The sequence below is a fragment of the Stenella coeruleoalba genome, assembly GCF_951394435.1.
Source record: "Stenella coeruleoalba genome assembly, chromosome: 19".
In the NCBI taxonomy this organism is placed as follows: domain Eukaryota; kingdom Metazoa; phylum Chordata; class Mammalia; order Artiodactyla; family Delphinidae; genus Stenella; species Stenella coeruleoalba.
The window spans coordinates 16239705-16258674 of NC_137165.1; the positions used below are offsets into that span (position 1 = coordinate 16239705).

Consider the following 18970-nt stretch of genomic DNA (forward strand, 5'->3'; position numbering starts at 1 on the left):
TCAGCAGTGCATCCTGCAGAGGGAGAGCTGCCAGGACTTGGGGTGCACAGGCATGGTCATGGGCACACTCACTGGTCCGCTGCTGCTTCCGTTTCATGTCCTCTTCCTGCTTGTGGTCTGCTGCTTCAGCGTCAAAGTCATAGTAGGTGTCCTTGGGCAGTTTCCACTCGTTGTTCCTATCCATGAGGTCTGAGGTGCGGCAGGTCAGGTCTGCACTAAACTTCTCGATGTCAATCTTCATGATGCGGCAGTGAACAGTCATTCCCACCTAGATCCACAGAACATTTGAGCTGGAAGGGACAAAGATGGTCTAGCCCGATGCCCTATTTTACATGTGAGAAAAGCAAAGTCCAGGCAGAAAGGTGGAGTGACTGCCCAAAGCCAGCCAGCTACTGAGTGGCAGATTAGCAGGAGTTCAGAGTTCAGTTTCGTCTGCAGACTATAGTCTGTGCTCTGTACTGATGCCTCCCACTCTAGGCAGAAAAACCAACTGAAGCCTCCTGGGACATATTCTGTCACTGGTAATATTCCCTTTTTCTCATAAAGCTGCCTAATTATTGCTGCTAGGATGTGATCCAAGTCTGGCTGCCCTTTCTGGAGGGAAAGCAAAGTAGTAGCTATTTTCTGTACTTTACCCCTGATTTGAGCCCTTCTGTCTAAAGAGTGACAAAACCCAGTCATCTGCATGGCTCTCCTTCTGAAAATCTCCCTAGCTTCATTTACAGGCATACCTTGGAGATATTGCAGGCTCAGTTCCAGACCACCGCAATAAAGCAGATATCACAATAAAGTGAGTCACAAGAATTTTTTAGTTTCCCGGTACATATAAAAGTTATGTTCACACTATAGTCTACTAAGGGTGCAACACTATTATGTTTTAAAAAATGTACATACCTTCGTTAAAAAATACTTTATTGCTTAAAAATGTTAACCATCACCTGAGCCTTTAGTGAGTCCTAATCTTTTTGTAAGACTAACATCAAAGACTACTGGTCACAAATCACCCTAACAAATATAATGAAAAAGTTTGAAATACTGTGAGAATTACCACACATAAATGTGACACAGAGACACGAAGTGATCAAATGCTGTTGGGAAAATGGTACTGATAGACTTGCTTGATGCAGGGTTACTACCAACCTTAAATTTGTAAAAACAAACAAACAAACAAACAGTATCTGCAAAGGTCAATAAAATCAGGTATGCCTGTATTCGGAATGTCTTTCCCCAGCCTTCCTAAGTCCATAGGCTCAGGGGTTCACAACACTTAGAACCAGAGAATTTGGCAGATGTGGTACCAGCTGTATCACTAACAAACCAGCTGATCCTGGAAAAGGCACTCAAATTTCTCTGAAAAGAGAAGGTAGTATTTCCTTCCCCATCAGGCTGTGAGATTTGAGTCAACATATGTAAATGTCAAGGGCTGGTATCTAGTGTGTGCAGAATAAATGGCAGCTCTGACAAGAGAATACTAGAACAGAAAGGGAGCTTAGCCTTTCTGCTTCACAGCATGTAATGCTGGGCCCTGCTTCCTGCCCGCCGGACTAAACCACAGCTTCCCACGCAGGAAGAGAGAGCCCTCTCTCAAAGGGCCGGCAATTTGATGAAATTTCACAAAGGCAGGGCACAAAAGCTGCTCCTCATTCAGGCAGACGGTTCTCGCCCTGACTTCACTCAACTGGTTATAAATCCTCCTGAAATGCTCCCCACCAGGAGCCACTGGGAACAGAGCCTAACTGCTGGTGGGGACAGCCCAAAGCCAGCCTGATTTGGGCAGCTGAAAACTGCACCAGGGGCCTTACCCCAGTCATTCACCTACCTTCACTCGTTCCTCCGGCCGCTTTACCACTTTGTCGCTGAGGAATTTGGTGGGGATGAAGCCAGTGACACCATTGTCTAGCCTTGTTTTGACACCGATGGCCTGGCCTGGGCATGAACCACTGTCAAAGTGGTTCCAGACCTAAAGAGGGCATCAGGAGAGGAGCTTGATCATTAAGATTCTGGAGATCACACATTCAGAAAAGAGCTGCCAGGAGTGCTGTAATTCATTTTACCATTGACACTGGCATCATGATGTGAGAACACAACGACTTAGTCACCCAGCAACACAGAATTTGAATATTCCCGAAGTTCCTTGACTCATAACTCATGTTTGGCACCACTGGCCATCAGACCAATTTTTTATGTTAATCTAATTTATATGTCCCTCCAGCTACAACTGAAGCCCCTCCCTCCCATTCTGTTCTGACCTAGTGGGCATCTCTGTGAAATATCTCTGTCAGTCTCCTCAGAACAACTCATTTCAGTGAACCAGGCACACCTTGGCTCTTTTATAACCTGGACAAATCTCACCAGCTGCTTTTATTGGGTAAAGTTAAGAAACTGTCTATTTTACAGTCTGCCTAAATAACATTTGAGGATCCAGAACAAGCTTTCAGGATGGCTTTTATGAGTTCTAACCATGAGAAAAGCAGATGATGTCTAGAAGAATGTGGGAAAAATTAAGATGTGTGTGGACAATGAAAAAATTGAAGGGAGCCTTACAGATACCTTCTAACTAGCATAGGGACACAGTGCCTACACTGTATGTGAGAAATACATATATCCTCTTGTCTCTACTCTGGTTGAGCTACATCCTCAGAGAATGGGAAACAAGGATTAAGGGTTGAGCGAGAACAGAAAAAACCACATAGATCATTTCTGACTAGCATACAGAGGGACTTCATGTTAGGCCTATATGCATTCCAGCCCTCTTCCTTCTTTGTGTATTCACTTGGTAAAGTGTCATCTAAACTATCCCCATTCTTGGTTCCTTTCTAGGGCACTGAGACCATTCAATAGAGGAAATTCAGAGTTACCATGGTAACAATGCAGCACGTACCTCGCTTAGTTCAGGGAAATTGTCCTGTTGACAGAAGGGGCACTGCCATAGCCCTGTCTCATCGTTGCGGATTGCCTGGTCATAGCTCTCACCCTGTGGACGCCTATGGGCGATGCCAGTGACGTTGCAGATAATGAGCTTTCCTGGAGGAAGGGGAGAGGAGGAGAGGGAAGGGAAGAAGAGAACAGGAAGCAGGCTAAGAGAACGGGAGAGGTAACTCCTTCCCACCAGCCGTTTAATGACAGAACTTCTGTCCTAGAGCATCTCCACTGATTTCCTTCACATCCTCAAAAAGGGAGATCTTCCCCTCATTTGATGACAGGAAAATGAGGCCATAAGACTGACCCCATGAAGACCCCACAGCAGCAGGTTAAAAGCATAATCTGACCTTGAACTCAGCTTTGACTTCCAGCTCAGGGCGCTATAATCTTCTTAAAAGTTTCCCTGGTCTTTCCCACCTACAGTACAAACCTGCCTCATTCTGCTGGAACTGTTGCTTGGTATGAATGTGTACAGTAAACGCATCCCCTCACCCCTATGTATCCTCCTCCAGCTAAAAAACAGACACAGAATTTACCAATGTAGAAGGTCTCTGGTGTTTCTTTGGTTAACATATTGAAGATTTCCTCTGTGTTGGGAGAGCGATAGGCTGTCCGGAGGTCCTTATACCGACAGCTCAGCTCTGCTCGGATGTCATACAGAGTGATGTGTTTGTCACCATAGCCCTGGGGAAGAAGCCCCCGTCAAGAAGAGCCTTGCAACTGCTCCCCAACTGAGCCATCAGGGGTTTCAATGAATGAAGTAGGCCAGTTGGCTCCTGTCAGGGTTTCTCTTCTATCCCCCCAACATTTACTAAAGGACTAAAGGAGGTTTTCAAACTTTTTCTTAGCCACAGAACACTGTTCTGATAAAAATGCCTCACGGAACCCCAATGTGTAAAACAGACAAATGCAAAACCGCACCACTGGAAAGGAGGAAAGAGGGCCTAGAAGGAAATCCTGCTACTCACCCCCTCCCAGCTCCCTCGCAATGTGCCCCCAACAATGACTACAGCAGTCTCCGAGACGTCCTCGGCTCCTTAATAAGCAGACTGAAAACTTCCTTGAGAAACCCAGTACAGCATGGGGAGGGAGAAGGATCAGGTCTCCTACACTAACACTATTAGGGCTTCTCTGAGGACTTGCTGCCTAAGTCTCCTCTCAACTAGGCCACTTGGGATAGTTTCTGTGCCAGGCCTTCTACACTGTCACCCACCTGCCTCTCCAGTTCTTCTGCAAAGGCATCCAAGTCCAGGTCCTTGAGTCGCTCTGGGTTTTCCAAGATCTCCTCAAGGGCCCCTGCAGGGTTGGCATCCTCGGCTGATTCATCATATTCCAGAGCATCCACTGCCATCTTCCTGGCCCACTCATAGGTCTCAGGGTGAACTCGGGAACCATCAAGGACTTCAATATATGAGTCAGTGCTGAAGGAAAGGCAGAAAAGGGGCAGGATATATAACGAGAAGCTTCTAGTAACAACCCAGATGTCCACCAATGGGGAACTGGTTAAATAAATTAGGGTACCTCCATACAATGGAATACTATACAGCCATTAAAAAGAATGAGGTAGATCTATGTGTGCTGACATGGAAAGATGGCCACAATATATTGATACGTGAAAAATGCACTGCAAAACACTATGAACCGTATGATCCCATTTTTGTAGTAAATGGGTAGTTAGTAAATGCATAGCAAAAATAAAATTTAGAAAAGTTGTAGTATACATCAACTTGTTATGGTAATTATCTCTGGGGGGTGGGATTATGGGGGACTTCCACTTTCTGCATAATATTTCTATATGTTGAATTTTATATCATGAACTTATATAAGTCTTATAATAAGATAAAACAAGAAGGGGGAAGAAGACCTTTGAGAATTTGCTGACAGCTACTTTCCCCCATAAAGCCTTCCCAGGCTGGTCTTGCCCGTGCACTCACATGGACCTATGTTATTCGTGGAGTGTTACAGCAAAGCTGGGTGGAAAATGAAGTTTTAGAACTTGAAGCCTATTTCCCCACTGATTTCCATTACTGAATGAGGAGCTATGTGCCCGTGGAAAAGATCCTCCAAAGACTGAGTTGATAACTTCTGGAGAGGAAGAGGTCAATAGTGAAGTCCAAAGTCCAAGTGAATAGAACTTTCTCTCAATAACATCATCTCAAAACATACCAAATCTCTCTCCCCCTTCCTTATGCCTCAGACCCCCACACTGCTTCTCCACTGCCCCTTCTACTCCCACCCTTATCTAGCCACAACAAACCATTAACAACAGAACAAGTATGTGTTTACTGAACCAAGTCTTATGTTTTCTGTCCTTAATTTATAAACTAAGTTGGTTCTTTTTATGTTTCTCTCACAGAAAAGCTTCACATAATTGAACTGATCTTTTCCATAGGTCAGAGGCTCTTGACTAAATAAAGGTTCCTCACCTTTGCTTTAAAACATTTCCTAATTTAAACAGCTTGTGGCCCTTTGACAGCCCTAATCCCTGAATCCCCAAAGCAAAGCCCAAGAGAATTCCTCTTGGCCCACCCAGGCAGAGGGCATCACCTGTCCCCCAGGGAGGCCGTGTCGATCTTGAGGAAGCCAGCGCAATTCATGAAGACTTTGGGACCCATGTGGCACATGGTGACCAGCTGGGTCCGGCTCTCGAGCCTGGTGTTGTTCTGTTTCAGGATCTAGAAGAGCAGACTGGAGTAAGCTGGAGCAGTAGGCAGGCCCCACCTCCCAGCCTGCTTTCAGGTCTCTGGGAAACCCTCCATGATGGGAATTTTGCCGCCACACCCCGATATCTAACTGAGCACTACACCATACTAACTGCTACTAAAAAAATTATGTTAAAAGACTAAACTATGCCAAGCGAAGATATTACATACCTAACGTATTGCTTCAAAGTTAATGATACAGTCAAGTAGCCACCCCATATTAAGAAAAAAAAAATTACAAATACTCTTGAAGATCACTACATACCCTCCTCTGTATTGAAATCTTTTTTTTCCACTAGGGAAAAACCCCCCACTATCCTGGGCTTCCCTGGTGGCACCGTGGTTAAGAATTTGCCTGCCAATGCAGGGAACACGGGTTCGAGCCCTGGTTTGGGAAGATCCCATATGCCACGGAGCAACAAAGCCCATGCGCCACAACTATTGAGCCCGCGCTCTAGAGCCTGCGTGCCACAACTACTGAGCCCGCGCGCCTAGAGCCCGAGCTCTGGAACAAGAGAAGCCACTGCAATGAGAAGCCCGCGCACCACAACGAAGAGTAGCTCCTGCTCGCCACAACTAAAGAAAGCCTGCATGAAGCAACAAAGACCCAATGCAGCCAAAAATAAATAAATAATACACACACACACACACACACACACACACACACACACACACACATATATATATATATATATGAATATATATATACACACACATATAAAAAAACAAATAACCCCCACTATCCTGAGGTCTGTGTCTAGTACACTCTCGCTTTCCTCCATCTCTTTTAAATCATGGCTCAGGTTATCTTTTCCATGAGCCACCACTGTACAGTAGTGAAGACCATGACTGTGGCCACCTGGTCTGAAGTCTGACTCTTGACTCTCTCTAGCTTCATGACTCTAGGCAAAAGGTAAAGTGCCTTTACCTCTCTGACCTTGGTCTGCCTGTCAAAGCATATTGGCAAAGTAAAGTTTCAATGAAATAGAACTTTTCTTTTTTTCTGATTCAACCCAATCCTACCTTTAGGAGATGGGTCCCTTTTCGAGGTCCCAGGCCACAGACATACTGAATTAAGGCCTGGCTGTAGGGGTGGGCAATGGCACGGTTGACATCAACTCCAACCTCATTGACTCGGTTGATAAATTCACAGTACAAGGCATTGAGCAGCTCTTCTTTCACCACATGCTCCTGTCGACACACAGCAGGCAGGGATAAGGTTACTGTGCCACTCTGTCCACTTGGGCCTATCTGTCAAATTCTACTCACCTGCAAGGGGTGAAACTTGAGGCACAGAATGTCTTCATCAGAGCTGCAAACCTGGGCAAATTCAATCAGAGGGTCCTGGATACGCCGGGCGAGGGAGACTGCCTGTCTCAGCACAGGAGGGTAATCCCGGAACTCTGCCTAGAGTCAAACAAGGGTCAGCAGGGCCATAAAGTCTCCTCAGCTCTAACAGCAAGAGGAAATCCAAACCGCCTGGCTTTTTAAGTCAATTTCTCTTCTCTGGGACCATTTTTCCTGGGACCAATTTAATCTCTGGGGCTCCCCATCTGAACCATGACTGGCACAATGGAGGTCCTCTGCATAGGTAAGTGAACAGGTGCAATCCTGTGCCCCCATAATCTTTGTTTCCCCAACTCCCTGGGATTGATAGCTCTTGCCTGTGCAGGGCCTAAGGGTGGGGCTCCAGCATTACCTCTGATTTCTTGCTGTTCATATAGAGAATGGCCAATTCATTGTCAATCAGCTCCACCCCAATAGAGGACAGCTGTTGACCTTGGTCCAGCTCATGCACAATGCGCTTCACATCCTCAATCAACATCTGGGCATCCCTGGAGGAATGAGGGGTGCTGGTCAGGGATATTTCTGGACAGTTTCTCAGGGATGAACAATCTCATGGCTGGGAGTGGGGGAGGAGAGAGCTTTGAAGACAAAGAGGTACAATATCCCCAGGGATATCCCCTGGGGATGGGGATATTACCAAGGCTCTACACAGGCGCATGCCTACTCTGTAACAGGGACAGAGCAGATTCAACAATAAAGGATGAGTGACTTTAAGCCAGGCCTGGCCCAATCCCCTGGTACCCCTACCTGTTCTCTCCTGCAACTGTCACCACATGAGGCTTTTTGTTCAGGAGGAATTTCTTTAGCGTTTCAATGTCTTGAGCCTGGAGTGAAAGAAAATTGGAGCTGAAGGACTTTGAGGATAGGGAGATTTCAAGCACTTCTCTCTCCCTAAGTAGCTTGAGACCTTACAAGACCACAGAACAAAGATGCATCACACGTTGTCAAACTGGAAGACAAAACGAGGGGACTAGGACCTCTAGTTTGAACATTGTACTTCTGTTAATATTTCCTAAGATTATTACACTTCTGGCTTATACTTGAGTTGTGGTTAACTAAACATACTTAGGTCTTTTTTTAACATAAACCACTGCCTGGCAGTCAAGACTATTCTAATCTCCACTTTAAGATTTTTCTTTCTTTTTTTAAAGAGCTGTTTGTTGAAAATTATTTTTTAGAATGGAGCTCTGTCAATAAAATTGAAAGATACCTTTATGCTAAAAAAAAATCAGAAGCATATACACGAGATGAATTCAAATTTCTCTTTCCCTGGTAGAAACACAAATGCTAAAGCAGAGAAAAGATTGGCTTAATGCCACAGTGGCTTTCAGCTCCTGGAACAAGCTGACCCAGATGCTGGTAAAAACAGAGGCAGTTATGGCAGCTCCCAGAAGCACATAAGGCCTAGGAACTGGCTTCAAGCCAGAAGGAAATTCTGCACTAGAACTTGAGTGCCATCTACTGCCTACGGAAGTGAGACTTATCCCAGGACTTAAGAGGTCAGGGACCAAGTCAGAGATAATCAGGGTCTTGCACGGGACGTTGCTTAGGCCATAAACTCTTTTTTTTTTTTTTTAACATCTTTATTGGGATATATTTGCTTTACAATGGTGTGTTAGTTTCTGCTTTATAACAAAGTGAATCAGTTATACATATACATAGACCATAAACTCTTATCCCCACTGAATTATAAGATGTGCTCAAGATGTACACTTGGTAACCTGTCCTAGTCACTTGCCTTCTTCTCCCGTTCTTCCTCTCTCCATGCAGTTCGCCGTTTGGTAAAATGAGGCAGCCGGAGGAAGTCTGTCACTTCTCCTTCACCGTTGACCAAGGCGCAGAACACAGGGTGATCTCTGCCAGCCCAACAGAAAAAGAACCGTGTGATAATCAGCAATATGAGGATATGAGTAAGAGAAGAATGAGACTAGGGAGACAGATAAGGGGTGATGCCAGACAGAAAGTTACCTGGCAGAGGAGAAAGCAATGCCTAGGACTCGGATGCCCTTCCCTTGGTTCTCATCCATAAAGTCATCATCTTCCTCTACCTGTTGATCCGGCCGGTAGGGTGCCACCCTCAACCAGTTGTAGAGCTTCCGACTACAGGCCTGGGGAGGAGGCACACCAGTCACTATGTGCAGCAGGCCCGCCAAGTAGGTTAAGGAAACAGATGCAGGCACACATTCGCAAAGGTCATATTTATATGCATGCACATTCCTAGCCCTCAGCACGCTTACAACCTGAAGGCGTACTTTGCTTTTAGAAATAGGAGAGTACACAGAGGCCAGTCGTATAAACAAAGAGTATGTGTATGCAGTGGGGGAGGGAGGGAAGAGGCTCTTCAAGTGGGGAGGTCTTGGAGTGACCCGTGACCTTGTTTGCACTGCCTCTCAGGTTATACTAAGCCTGCCCCCAGTGTTTCCCCATTAGCTACAGGACAGCTATTAAGGGGTGCCTTCACTCTCAGCTCTAGCTTGGGGAAATGATGTGACTAAAGATCACGAGCTCCTCTCCTCACCTTTATGACATATTCTTTGGCTTCGGCCAGCAGCTTGTTCTTGAGCTCTTTGGCCATCTGCACGTACAGGAACTGCTGCAAAGCTCGCTCGATGGCCATGGTCCGCTGCCGATTCCACTCCTGCACCTGGTGGCTGAACTCATCTCGGTAGTAAAATTGTTTGATTTCTTCAAAATACGTCTGGTCATTGCCATAGCTGAGGAGAGACAACACTGTGGTGTCAGGGACAGAGAAAAGGTGACGGCCAAATGCCCTTGAACACTGGGAGTGACTGAGCCAGGGATGGTGGCTTGCTCAGTTCTGAAAGTGTCGTTCACATTCCTGAGGGACCCCTCCTTCCAACAGACTACTGACCAAGCCCTTCCCAAAGAGCCCCCAGCCCAGAGCTTTGCTTACCCTTCCACCCCCTTCATGTCTATGCTGATGTCAATGGTGAGCAGCCCTTCATCTTCAGCCAGGCATATCTTGAGGAACTGGTCATCTCTCAGTTCCTTAACAGGCTTGTTCTTTAAGTACTTGAAGGAGTAAGCGTAGTGGGCTTCATCCACATCCTGTACACAAGAGGGAATCATCAGTCAACAGACAGACTGGGCTTGACCCTTGGAAAAAAGACTGACTCTCTGCTCTCAGGCAGACAGCTCAGCTAAGTGTGAAGGCAAGAAACTCAGTTCAATCAAACAGAGCTGGACCACATGCTAGATCAAAGCCCCTCAACTGGCTTACCTTTCTGCCTTTCTTGGTGGGGGTTATATTGAGCTTGGCTCTCTCCTGGAAAGTTTGCCTCAGCACCTGCCGGACAAGGGGCTCTCGGGCAATCTGCAGGGCTACCATGTAGCGGGCACCTTCCAGCACAGCTTCTGGTGTAGGGAACTGGCTGTAGGGAAAATGGAGGAGCTGCAGGATGACGACATCTTTGCCCTCAGGTCCCTCCTCCTGCCAGCCACCTACTGCAACGCCTACCTGCAAACATAATCCTTGGCCAGCTCCAAGGGCTCTGCAGGAAACTGCTCTGTCTCGTGCCTCTGGTAACTGTCCCGGAGGTTTTCCCCAAATTGCTCAGGAGTAAGCCCAAACTTTTTGGCCAAGCCATCTAAAGCAAACCAGGAGGGTGAAAGGTGAGCCAACAGCTGGGCCCAGTAAACTCTTGGCTTTCAGTCTAGAGCAGCAATTCTGGGCATTAGACTTTAAAGGGATCACAAATGAGCAGGAGCAGGATGTCTTACAGTGAACAGTGAAAACGCTGACTTTAAATTCCTAACAGGCTGTCACAAAGCAGAAAAAGTAGAAATTTTCTATGTGACTACTGGGGTCAGAACTAAGGTGGAAGTTACCGTTTAGTAAAAGAACTTCTCAAAGATAGGATGAACTCCCTCTCTCTGATCATGTGTTTCCCACTCCTTCAGAAATTATGGGAGAGGCTGGACAATTCCTGTGGCGTGGGTGTGGGTCATGGTAGCAAGTGTTAAAAGTGGACTGGTGACTCACTCAGAGGTCCTTTAGGTCCTCTTCCTACCTACCAGTGACTACTGGGGAACGTATACAGCTCGTTTTTACCTAGCCCAGCGCTCTGGCAGATGGTGTACATATCTCGGCGGGAAGCCTGCTTGAGCTCTGGCCCTCTCTGTTCCTCATCTTCTGCCTCCTCACCATCACCTGCGAAGAAAACATGAGTTAGTCTTCTGGTTTCCGGTTTCCAATCACTCCCAAGGATCTGACACATGTAGAGAAGCCCCGAAGTGTAATCGGCCAAGGGGATCCTTGGAAAGGCCATGGCCACCAAGCCTCTAGGTTTTCTTTTCCAACACTCACCTTCCTCATCTCCCTCTTCTCTTACACGCTTTAGCTTCTTGCGGCTGGCCTTGGCGGCATTCTGCATCTTGGGGATGTCACGACCATAATAAAGCAGGAAATGATTGTAGACATCTTTCAGTTCATCCATTGATTGTACATCCTTGAGCCTGGAGGGAAGGGACATAAGACCTCAACTGTCACAGAGGAAGGGTATACCCCAGTTTTGCTACAAGAGGTCCAATTCCCATGAGGCAAGATCCCAACTAGGATGAGTACCTATATTCTCCAATTATTAAAGACATGCATTGGCCCCAGACCATGACTTAACTGCAATCAAGGTATCTTAAAGGAGGAATATGTCAAATAAGTGGTGGCTGGTGGTGGTTAGAAATGGCAACAAAAAGGGAGAGGCAGATGAGGCAGCATGTCTCCGGTTCAGAGTCCTTGAGACAGTCCTTGTCCTTCTTTCCCAGGTTCATGCCGCTGGCCACTAAAATCATCTGCTCCCCTCCCACACCCCTCTCTGATTCCAGGCTCACCAAGTTACTTTCTGGTTGTAGTTTGGTTTCCCATGTAGCTTTTCACACGGGGAACATATAAATAAACAAACATGACTATCTGATCCTCTTAACCTTTTATACCAAGATGGATAAGTAACAGGAATTTCCCTGTCAGAAAGATCACTTTTGACTTGTTGCTAAGTTGGGATTCTAAGGAACGGGTCCCGTGCTGAGAATTTTGCAAGGTTATGCTGCTCTGGGGTGGGGGTGGAAGGGCAGGGGCCTGGCTTTGGTGTGAGGGCTCCCTGTAATGGAATAAACCCTGCATATGCTACCTCTCCATGTCGGTGGTGTCCAGAGCCCGGATGCCATCAGCAAGGGGCTTGTCAGGGTCAGCAGAGATTTGCTCATACTGATAAGCCTGCATCTTCTCAAACAGCCGTGTTAGGTTCTCCTTACGGATCCTCAGCTGGGTCCACTAGGACAAGACAAAGCAGGAGTAAGGGATGGTATTCAGCCTTGGACACCCAAGACCATGCTGTTCCTTACCAGGAGACCCTGGGGGAAGCCTGACAGGGTCTGGGCTGCCACCTGATATGTACAGGAGAACTTGGGTGCCAGTAGTGGTAGTACCCAGTCCAGCCCTCAACCCCTTGAGGGGCATGGATCCCTATATTACCTTTTCATCCCACTGCCACACCCTCCACAGGTCATTGATATGCAACTCGGGCTCCACGTACTCCTTCCGGTAGAAAGCAATGAAAGGCACCTAGAGGGGCAAGGAGGTGGCAGTCAGCCAGAGAGGAAAGATCTGCAAGGACCCCCTTTGTTAGAGGAATAAACAGCTCCAGGAAATTTAACAGTAGGAAGCTTGGCCTCCCTCACAGGCCCATCAGGACACATGCTCTCCCCCACCCACCCCCAACAGGAGAAGATAATGCTGCAAACGGGGTAGCACTGTTCTCTGGATCGCTAGAGTCTATGGTCCTCACGCTTCTTGAGTCAAGGGACCACTGCTGTGGACAGAAGGGGGCTCCCCACCTGACTTAGGTAGCCACCTTTTCCATCACCCCCAGTTGAAATTCTAACCAGTGGGCGACTAGAGCTTGAGGTGCTACCTCAAAATGCTGATTTCTCATGAAGCCCAGGGCCTCTTTAATCTTCTGAATTGTGCTGGGTCCTTTTCGACTGAAGCTGCTGGTTGGCTGCCCTCGGTCTAGGTAATCACAGCTTTCCTACAGTCAGAAGAAAAAAGAAACAGCAACGACACCATTACTTGCTCTGTCTTACCACACACAAAACTGCTTCTTGTCACAGGATGACCTTCTCAGATTAAATCTAGAAAAATCTCCCTCACATACCCGCACACACATGCTATTCTATACTAGGCCCACAGATGTTTGGAGCAGGGGAGAAGCAGCTCCCCATCCTAATGAAGTAGCTTCTGGTTCATGTCAAAATACAGCATCTTTTTTGGGGTACCTGCAGAGAAATGGTTGGTGTGGCAAAGGCATTCCTGTAGATCCAGTCAGCCTCTTCTTCCAGTTCATCATCTTCAGCCCCCTTGACGGAGATGGAACGGAGCTGCAGGGGATAAGGCATCAGCATGAGACTGACTTTATCTTGTATCTCACATAGCAAAAACATGCACTACTTCTGGACAAAAACGTGTGCTCCAGAGGCACACGTTTCTAGTACCCGGAAGAGTGTTGTCTGGCAAGAAGTAGGCATGTCGTGTATTTGCTCAAGAAACCATAAGCCACTGGAGAGTCTATGTTGAGCTAGACTTCCTGTACGCCTGGTCAGATGGGGTTCAAAGCCGACTTCCTGTATACCATTTTTTGGTGTTTTTTGGCTGCGCTGCCCCAACGAGGGATTGAACCCGCGCCCCCTGCAGTGGAAGCATGGAGTCTTAACCAGTGGACCGCCAGGGAAGTCCCCCTATATACCATTGTTGTTAAGATTGTTGCTAGATTGTTTCTCTGCTATAACTCTTGTACCAAGGAGGCTCAGGGCAGTTGACGACAGTTCAGCAGGACAGACACTGGTGCTTCCTTACCTGGAACCTCTCAGGCAGGTCAGTAGCTCGGATTTCATTGTCCTGATCTGTGAGGTGGCTGCTTTCCAGCTCACTGGGCTCATACATCTCGAAGATGCTCCTGCGGCTCACACGTTTCTTGGTGGTCTTCTTGGGGCGCACTCGGATCTCGCCCTCAGCCTCATCGTCCTCATACTCATACTCTTCCTCCAGTTCTTCATCATACTCATTATATTTCTCAAATTCGTCATAGTCAAAGTCCACACCAAAAATCTCCTGGGCTTCTTGCAGGGCACTGTGGGTGAGAGCAAAAGGCAGTTGGCCCAGATTCCAGTGAGAGGAGACAAATGCAGCCCCTGCAGAGATCCTGTACCTACCCCAAGGGGACTAAAAAGGTTAAGAGAAATGTAAACAAAAAAAGCATATTCACTGCGGAGGAAAGGCTTAGCTGGGGGATATTTCTGGGGAAACTTTTTTTTTTTTTTTTTTGCGGTACGCGGGCCTCTCTCCGTTATAGCCTCTCCCGTTGAGGAGCACAGGCTCCAGACGCACAGGCTCAGAGGCCATGGCCCACGGGCCCAGCTGCTCCGCGGCACGTGGGATCTTCCCGGACCGGCGTATGAACCCGTGTCCCCTGCATCGGCAGGCGGACTCTCAACCACTGCGCCACCAAGGAAGCCCGGGGAAACTATTATTTATTGAGATTAAAAAGCCCATCTTTGGCACGTGCCAGTGACAAGGATCAAACAGCAACAGGCACATGGTTTCATGTCACACTCAGTAGATCCATCTTCTGCTAAGACATTATAGTATTCCCTCAGGGCAAAAGCCTTCTTCTAACAAAATTATATTTAGAAGACTAATAAACAAACAAATGAACATGGAGCTGCAGGTGGAAGAGAGAGGCTGGATCCTTGCCTGTGTGTGCCTCCACCTTCATCCCACCACGGCCCTTGAATGCTGAGAGAGCTATCAAAGCTTCTAGAAACAGTCCGACATCACTGCCTGCTAAAGGATATTACGGGCAGGGAAGCAAAATGCTGAGAGCTGACTGTTCCATTTTTAGCAGAGGCCTCTGACCTCCTCCTTCCTGCCCGGGTCCACTCAGATGCCCTTATCACCACCTCGCACCAGACCCCACTCACGCATCAGTGTATCCAGGAAGCTTTTTCCGCCACTTAGGTTTTTTCAGTGGTTGTCCATCGTCATCCACAATGAAGTCATCAATGTCTGGATAGGGAAGGGAAAGGTTAGTGCCCAGAGGCAAGGGATGAGCCAGGACTGAATGGCTTTAGTTCCTACTGTAGGAGTGGTCGGTGAGGAGAAGGGGAGACAGAGTCCTGAAAAGGAACTTCTTTGTGTCAAATGCTGGGGGCCAGTAGCTGAACAATGGTCTCCCATTCTATTGTTCGGGGTAGGAAATCCCAACACCCCGCCCCAAACTGGCTTCCCTGCCTAATGCTACATACCTGACTCTTCATCATCTTCTTCCTCCTCCTCTGGAGGAGCCATGGGGGCCTCCACGGCCTCCTGCCCTTCTTCCCCTTCCCCATCCTGAAAGATCTCCTCTGCAATAGCTTCTTTTTCATGTTCCTCCTTGCCATATTCCTCTTCGTCATCGTCCTCATCATCTGACATTTTTTTGACACGTCGGTATTTTTGCTAGGGGTGGAAAATCTGCCTCGTCAGGGTCTGAGGGAACTGGCATAAGGATCCCTGCTCTCCAGTCTCACTCCTATTTTCCCACCCCAGCTATACTGACAAGGGAGATGGGAAAGAACACATCAAGTACGCCCCAAGGCCCACCCTTGAAACTTTGACAAGCCTTTAACAGGCACCCAGAACTGGCTCCACAGCACAGTGATACTGAGCCACTTTCTCCCCGCTGACATTCCCCAAACTGTTCTGGATGTGCCTCCTCCCCCCAGAGTCGCTGAATTTCAAGGGCTTCTTCCTTCACCCCAAAGGACAGAGACAAAAAGGGCACTTACTCCTCTTTTGACTTTGACACCCAAATTCTCCTCAATGAGATCAAAATCATCATCCTCCAAGCGGTCGTCAAAAGATGCTAGAGAAGACAGAGTGGTTGCCCATGGTGATGGGGAGGCCCCTTCTCCACTATGACTTAAACCCCATCCTCACCTGACCTAAGGAGAGGCTACTCACTGCGTTTTCTCTTCTTGTGGCCAACATCATCTTCTGAATCACCAGAGTCACTACCCTCATCCTCCTCCCCTTCATCTTCATCGTCATCGTCATTGATAAAGCCTTTCAGGTTTCCTTGTTCATCCTGATCATCCAGGTTCTCCTCCTCCTCCTCCTCATCTGGAAAACATGCATGTTTGAGGCATGCAGTTTGGGAAATAGGCTGGGGCTGGGGCAGGGCCACCTGCTTAACTGTTATTTCTCATCTGCTCTGAACCTAATGACCTGGATGCCATGTTAACTCTTCTGCCTCATCTAAAGATACAAAAAACATGACCACTGACTTAGAGCAGCTTCTGGAAAAGAATATCTCTTTTCCACATTCACCATCTGTATTTAGGCAAGATGAGCTTCCTAATTACTTTGGCTTGTCAAAATCATTACTAGAGGCCTTACAGCCACCAGTAACCTTTGTTTTCCTCTCAGTTTATAAACTCAGTAGCTATATTCCTTCTTTCATCCATAATGCTTTCCATGAAGCTTGCATTTTCCTTTCTGTCTCTAGAGCAATTTCATGTTTGCACTCTGCTGATGATCCTAATGGTTGGATTTGGACAGAGAACTTGGAAAGTGGGTACATAAATACCAACACTGCTAAGTCTCTAAAAGAGCGAAACATTACCTATGTATTTATTTATTGGTTTACTGTCTGTCCCCTCCCACTAATATAAGCTCTACGATAGCTGGGACTTTATGTTGTATTCCTAGTTCTAGGTACAGTGCCTGGCATACAGCAGACAGATGTTCAGTAAATATTTTCTATGAATGACTGAAAATTCTCAAGCTGGTACCTCATGTGTGATAACTTCTGTGCTCAGCCTGAGCCTCTCATCAGCAAGAATCCAACTATCCAAAGCTTAGCAATACTGGGGAGAAGCTTGAGGCTGGGGCTTCCTCACCGTCATCCTCCTCTTCTACAAATTTCTTGGTGACCCGGGGTACCACCTCGCCTTCATCATTGTACTCTTCCTCTGACTCCTCGGCCTCGCTTTCCACAAAATCAGACATTGCTGCAGCTTCTCACGGCCTGCCTGAAGATGACTAGGGAAGGAAAGGAGTTGGGGATAAAAAATGAGACAGAGGACCTTTAAACATTGACACAAAAAGCATTCAGCTACGTGCCACTGATCTGCCCAATCATTTCTACCTGGGAGGAGAGAGTAAGAATCAGATGGCTCCATCTCTTCCATTATCCATTCCTCTCACAATTGCCCCTCTCATGTGTACCTTAAAAAAAGCAATTATACTGGACTGCTCTGTATATACCATCTTGCTTGTCCAAAGAGTTTTACTGCACTTACCATCTGGGGACAGAAATAGGCAAATGAAGAAATTAGTGTAGGAATAATTATATAGGTAGGGATACAGTGTAGTGAGTTTATATGACTCACTCATAAGTTTGGGAAACAATAACTAAATGCCAACTTAATGACAGGAACTTTCATATACACTATCAAAAGGAAAATCCTTTTCGACAGATTAAACAACGTTTCATGAAGTTGAGCCCACTTGTGTGAGTAGTGGTTGGGAGCATTTGGGCAGAGAAGGGGCCTCTTCAGAAACATTAGAACCACAACTCTATTGTGACCATTTACCTCCCCAGCAAAACAAAAACCAAAAAACCAAAAATACAAAAAACACTTTGAAAGAGACTTCCATGGCCTACAAATTAAATGCAACATAGCTAAATACAAAAACTGCTGGGCCTAAGAGTAGAGATCAAATCCTGGCCCCACCACCTACTAGGTATATAAACTTAAGCATATTATTGAACGTGCCTGAATATCAATTTCTTCATCTGGAAAATGGCAACAGCACTACCTACCTCACAGGATAGTTAAGAATATTACATGACATAGGAGAAAGAACCTAGTCTACTATTTCAAAAAATGCTAACTGAGTTTAAATTTGAATCCTGGGCATAATTTTCCTCAGCATTCTGTAATTTTGTACCAACCAATCCCAACTTTGTCTTCTACTTTCCCGCTGTCAGATGCATCCAAAGTCTGGAAATGGCAGTGGAGAACCACAGAACCATGAAATGGAGTTTCCTGGGCTTTAAAACACAGCACTGGGACTTCCCTAGTGGTGCAGTGGTTAAGAATCTGCCTGCCAATGCAGGGGACACAGGTTTGAGCCCTGGTCCGGGAAGATCCCACATGCCGCGGAGCAACTAAGCCCGTGCACCACAGCTACCGAGCCTGCGCTCTAGAGCCCGCGAGCCACAACTACTGAGCCCATGTGCCACAACTACTGAAGCCTGCACGCCTAGAGCCCGTGCTCCGCAACAAGAGAAGCCACTGCAATGAGAAGGCCGCGCACCACAACGAAGAGTAGCCCCCACCCGCCGCAATTAGAGAAAGCCCGCACGCAGCAACGAAGACCCCACGCAGCCAAAAATATAAAAAACAAAACAAAGCAAAAAAACCACACAGCACTGATCACACAAACCATAGCATCAAGATTCCATTCTGGAATCCTGAAGCTGGCTGCTGATCAACTCAGCACCACTCCTCATGTCCTGAATTACGGTCCACTGCATATGTCCATTTTCTCCACTTAGACTATAAGCTTCTGGAAGTCAAAGATGATATCCAATTGAAGGGCTAATAAAAACCATGAAAACATAAACGGCAATATAAGAGGCATTACGTGGTACTTTATTCTGTACCAGATAAGCTGCTTCCCACTAGGTGCTCTATACAAAATAGAAACTGCTAAGTATCTGTTAAATAGATTACTTATTGTTTCATGTCTTCCCAGTTAAAGATGGCAGTGGAACTGGAGAGAGAGGAGGGTGGCTAATGGCTACCTCTAGTGGTCTAAGCTCTAGAAGGAGGCTTAAGTTCTGTGGCTCTAATTCTCCTGAAAATTACCCTTACTGATATCAACTGATACCATAACCAGTTAAGATTAACTGAGCTCAAGGAAATAAAACTGAAGATAC

At 46.8% G+C, this 18970-nt stretch overlaps 1 protein-coding gene across 2 annotated transcripts in view; it reads right to left on the reverse strand.

Annotated features, from left to right (window-relative positions):
- SUPT6H (SPT6 homolog, histone chaperone and transcription elongation factor) overlaps nt 1–18970 on the reverse strand; it is a 31722-nt gene that overhangs the window by 5992 nt on the left and 6760 nt on the right. The window contains exons 2-29 of one of the 2 annotated variants that reach the window (XM_079903639.1): nt 16923–17064; nt 15985–16143; nt 15810–15886; nt 15288–15480; nt 14964–15048; nt 13840–14113; nt 13263–13364; nt 12899–13015; nt 12460–12549; nt 12116–12258; nt 11299–11447; nt 11044–11142; nt 10450–10579; nt 10213–10363; nt 9886–10040; nt 9490–9685; nt 8940–9079; nt 8710–8827; nt 7719–7795; nt 7324–7459; nt 6894–7031; nt 6648–6815; nt 5470–5597; nt 4136–4343; nt 3459–3606; nt 2882–3024; nt 1820–1960; nt 73–268 (exon numbers count right to left, since the gene is read on the reverse strand). In XM_079903639.1, coding sequence (XP_079759765.1) covers nt 73–268; nt 1820–1960; nt 2882–3024; nt 3459–3606; nt 4136–4343; nt 5470–5597; nt 6648–6815; nt 6894–7031; nt 7324–7459; nt 7719–7795; nt 8710–8827; nt 8940–9079; nt 9490–9685; nt 9886–10040; nt 10213–10363; nt 10450–10579; nt 11044–11142; nt 11299–11447; nt 12116–12258; nt 12460–12549; nt 12899–13015; nt 13263–13364; nt 13840–14113; nt 14964–15048; nt 15288–15480; nt 15810–15886; nt 15985–16143; nt 16923–17031 — 3970 coding nt within the window. In that variant the 5' untranslated portion in view covers nt 17032–17064. Of the gene's footprint in view, nt 1–72; nt 269–1819; nt 1961–2881; nt 3025–3458; nt 3607–4135; nt 4344–5469; nt 5598–6647; nt 6816–6893; nt 7032–7323; nt 7460–7718; nt 7796–8709; nt 8828–8939; nt 9080–9489; nt 9686–9885; nt 10041–10212; nt 10364–10449; nt 10580–11043; nt 11143–11298; nt 11448–12115; nt 12259–12459; nt 12550–12898; nt 13016–13262; nt 13365–13839; nt 14114–14963; nt 15049–15287; nt 15481–15809; nt 15887–15984; nt 16144–16922; nt 18585–18970 lie in introns of those variants that run through there. The other variant, XM_079903640.1, reaches the window with a different exon arrangement.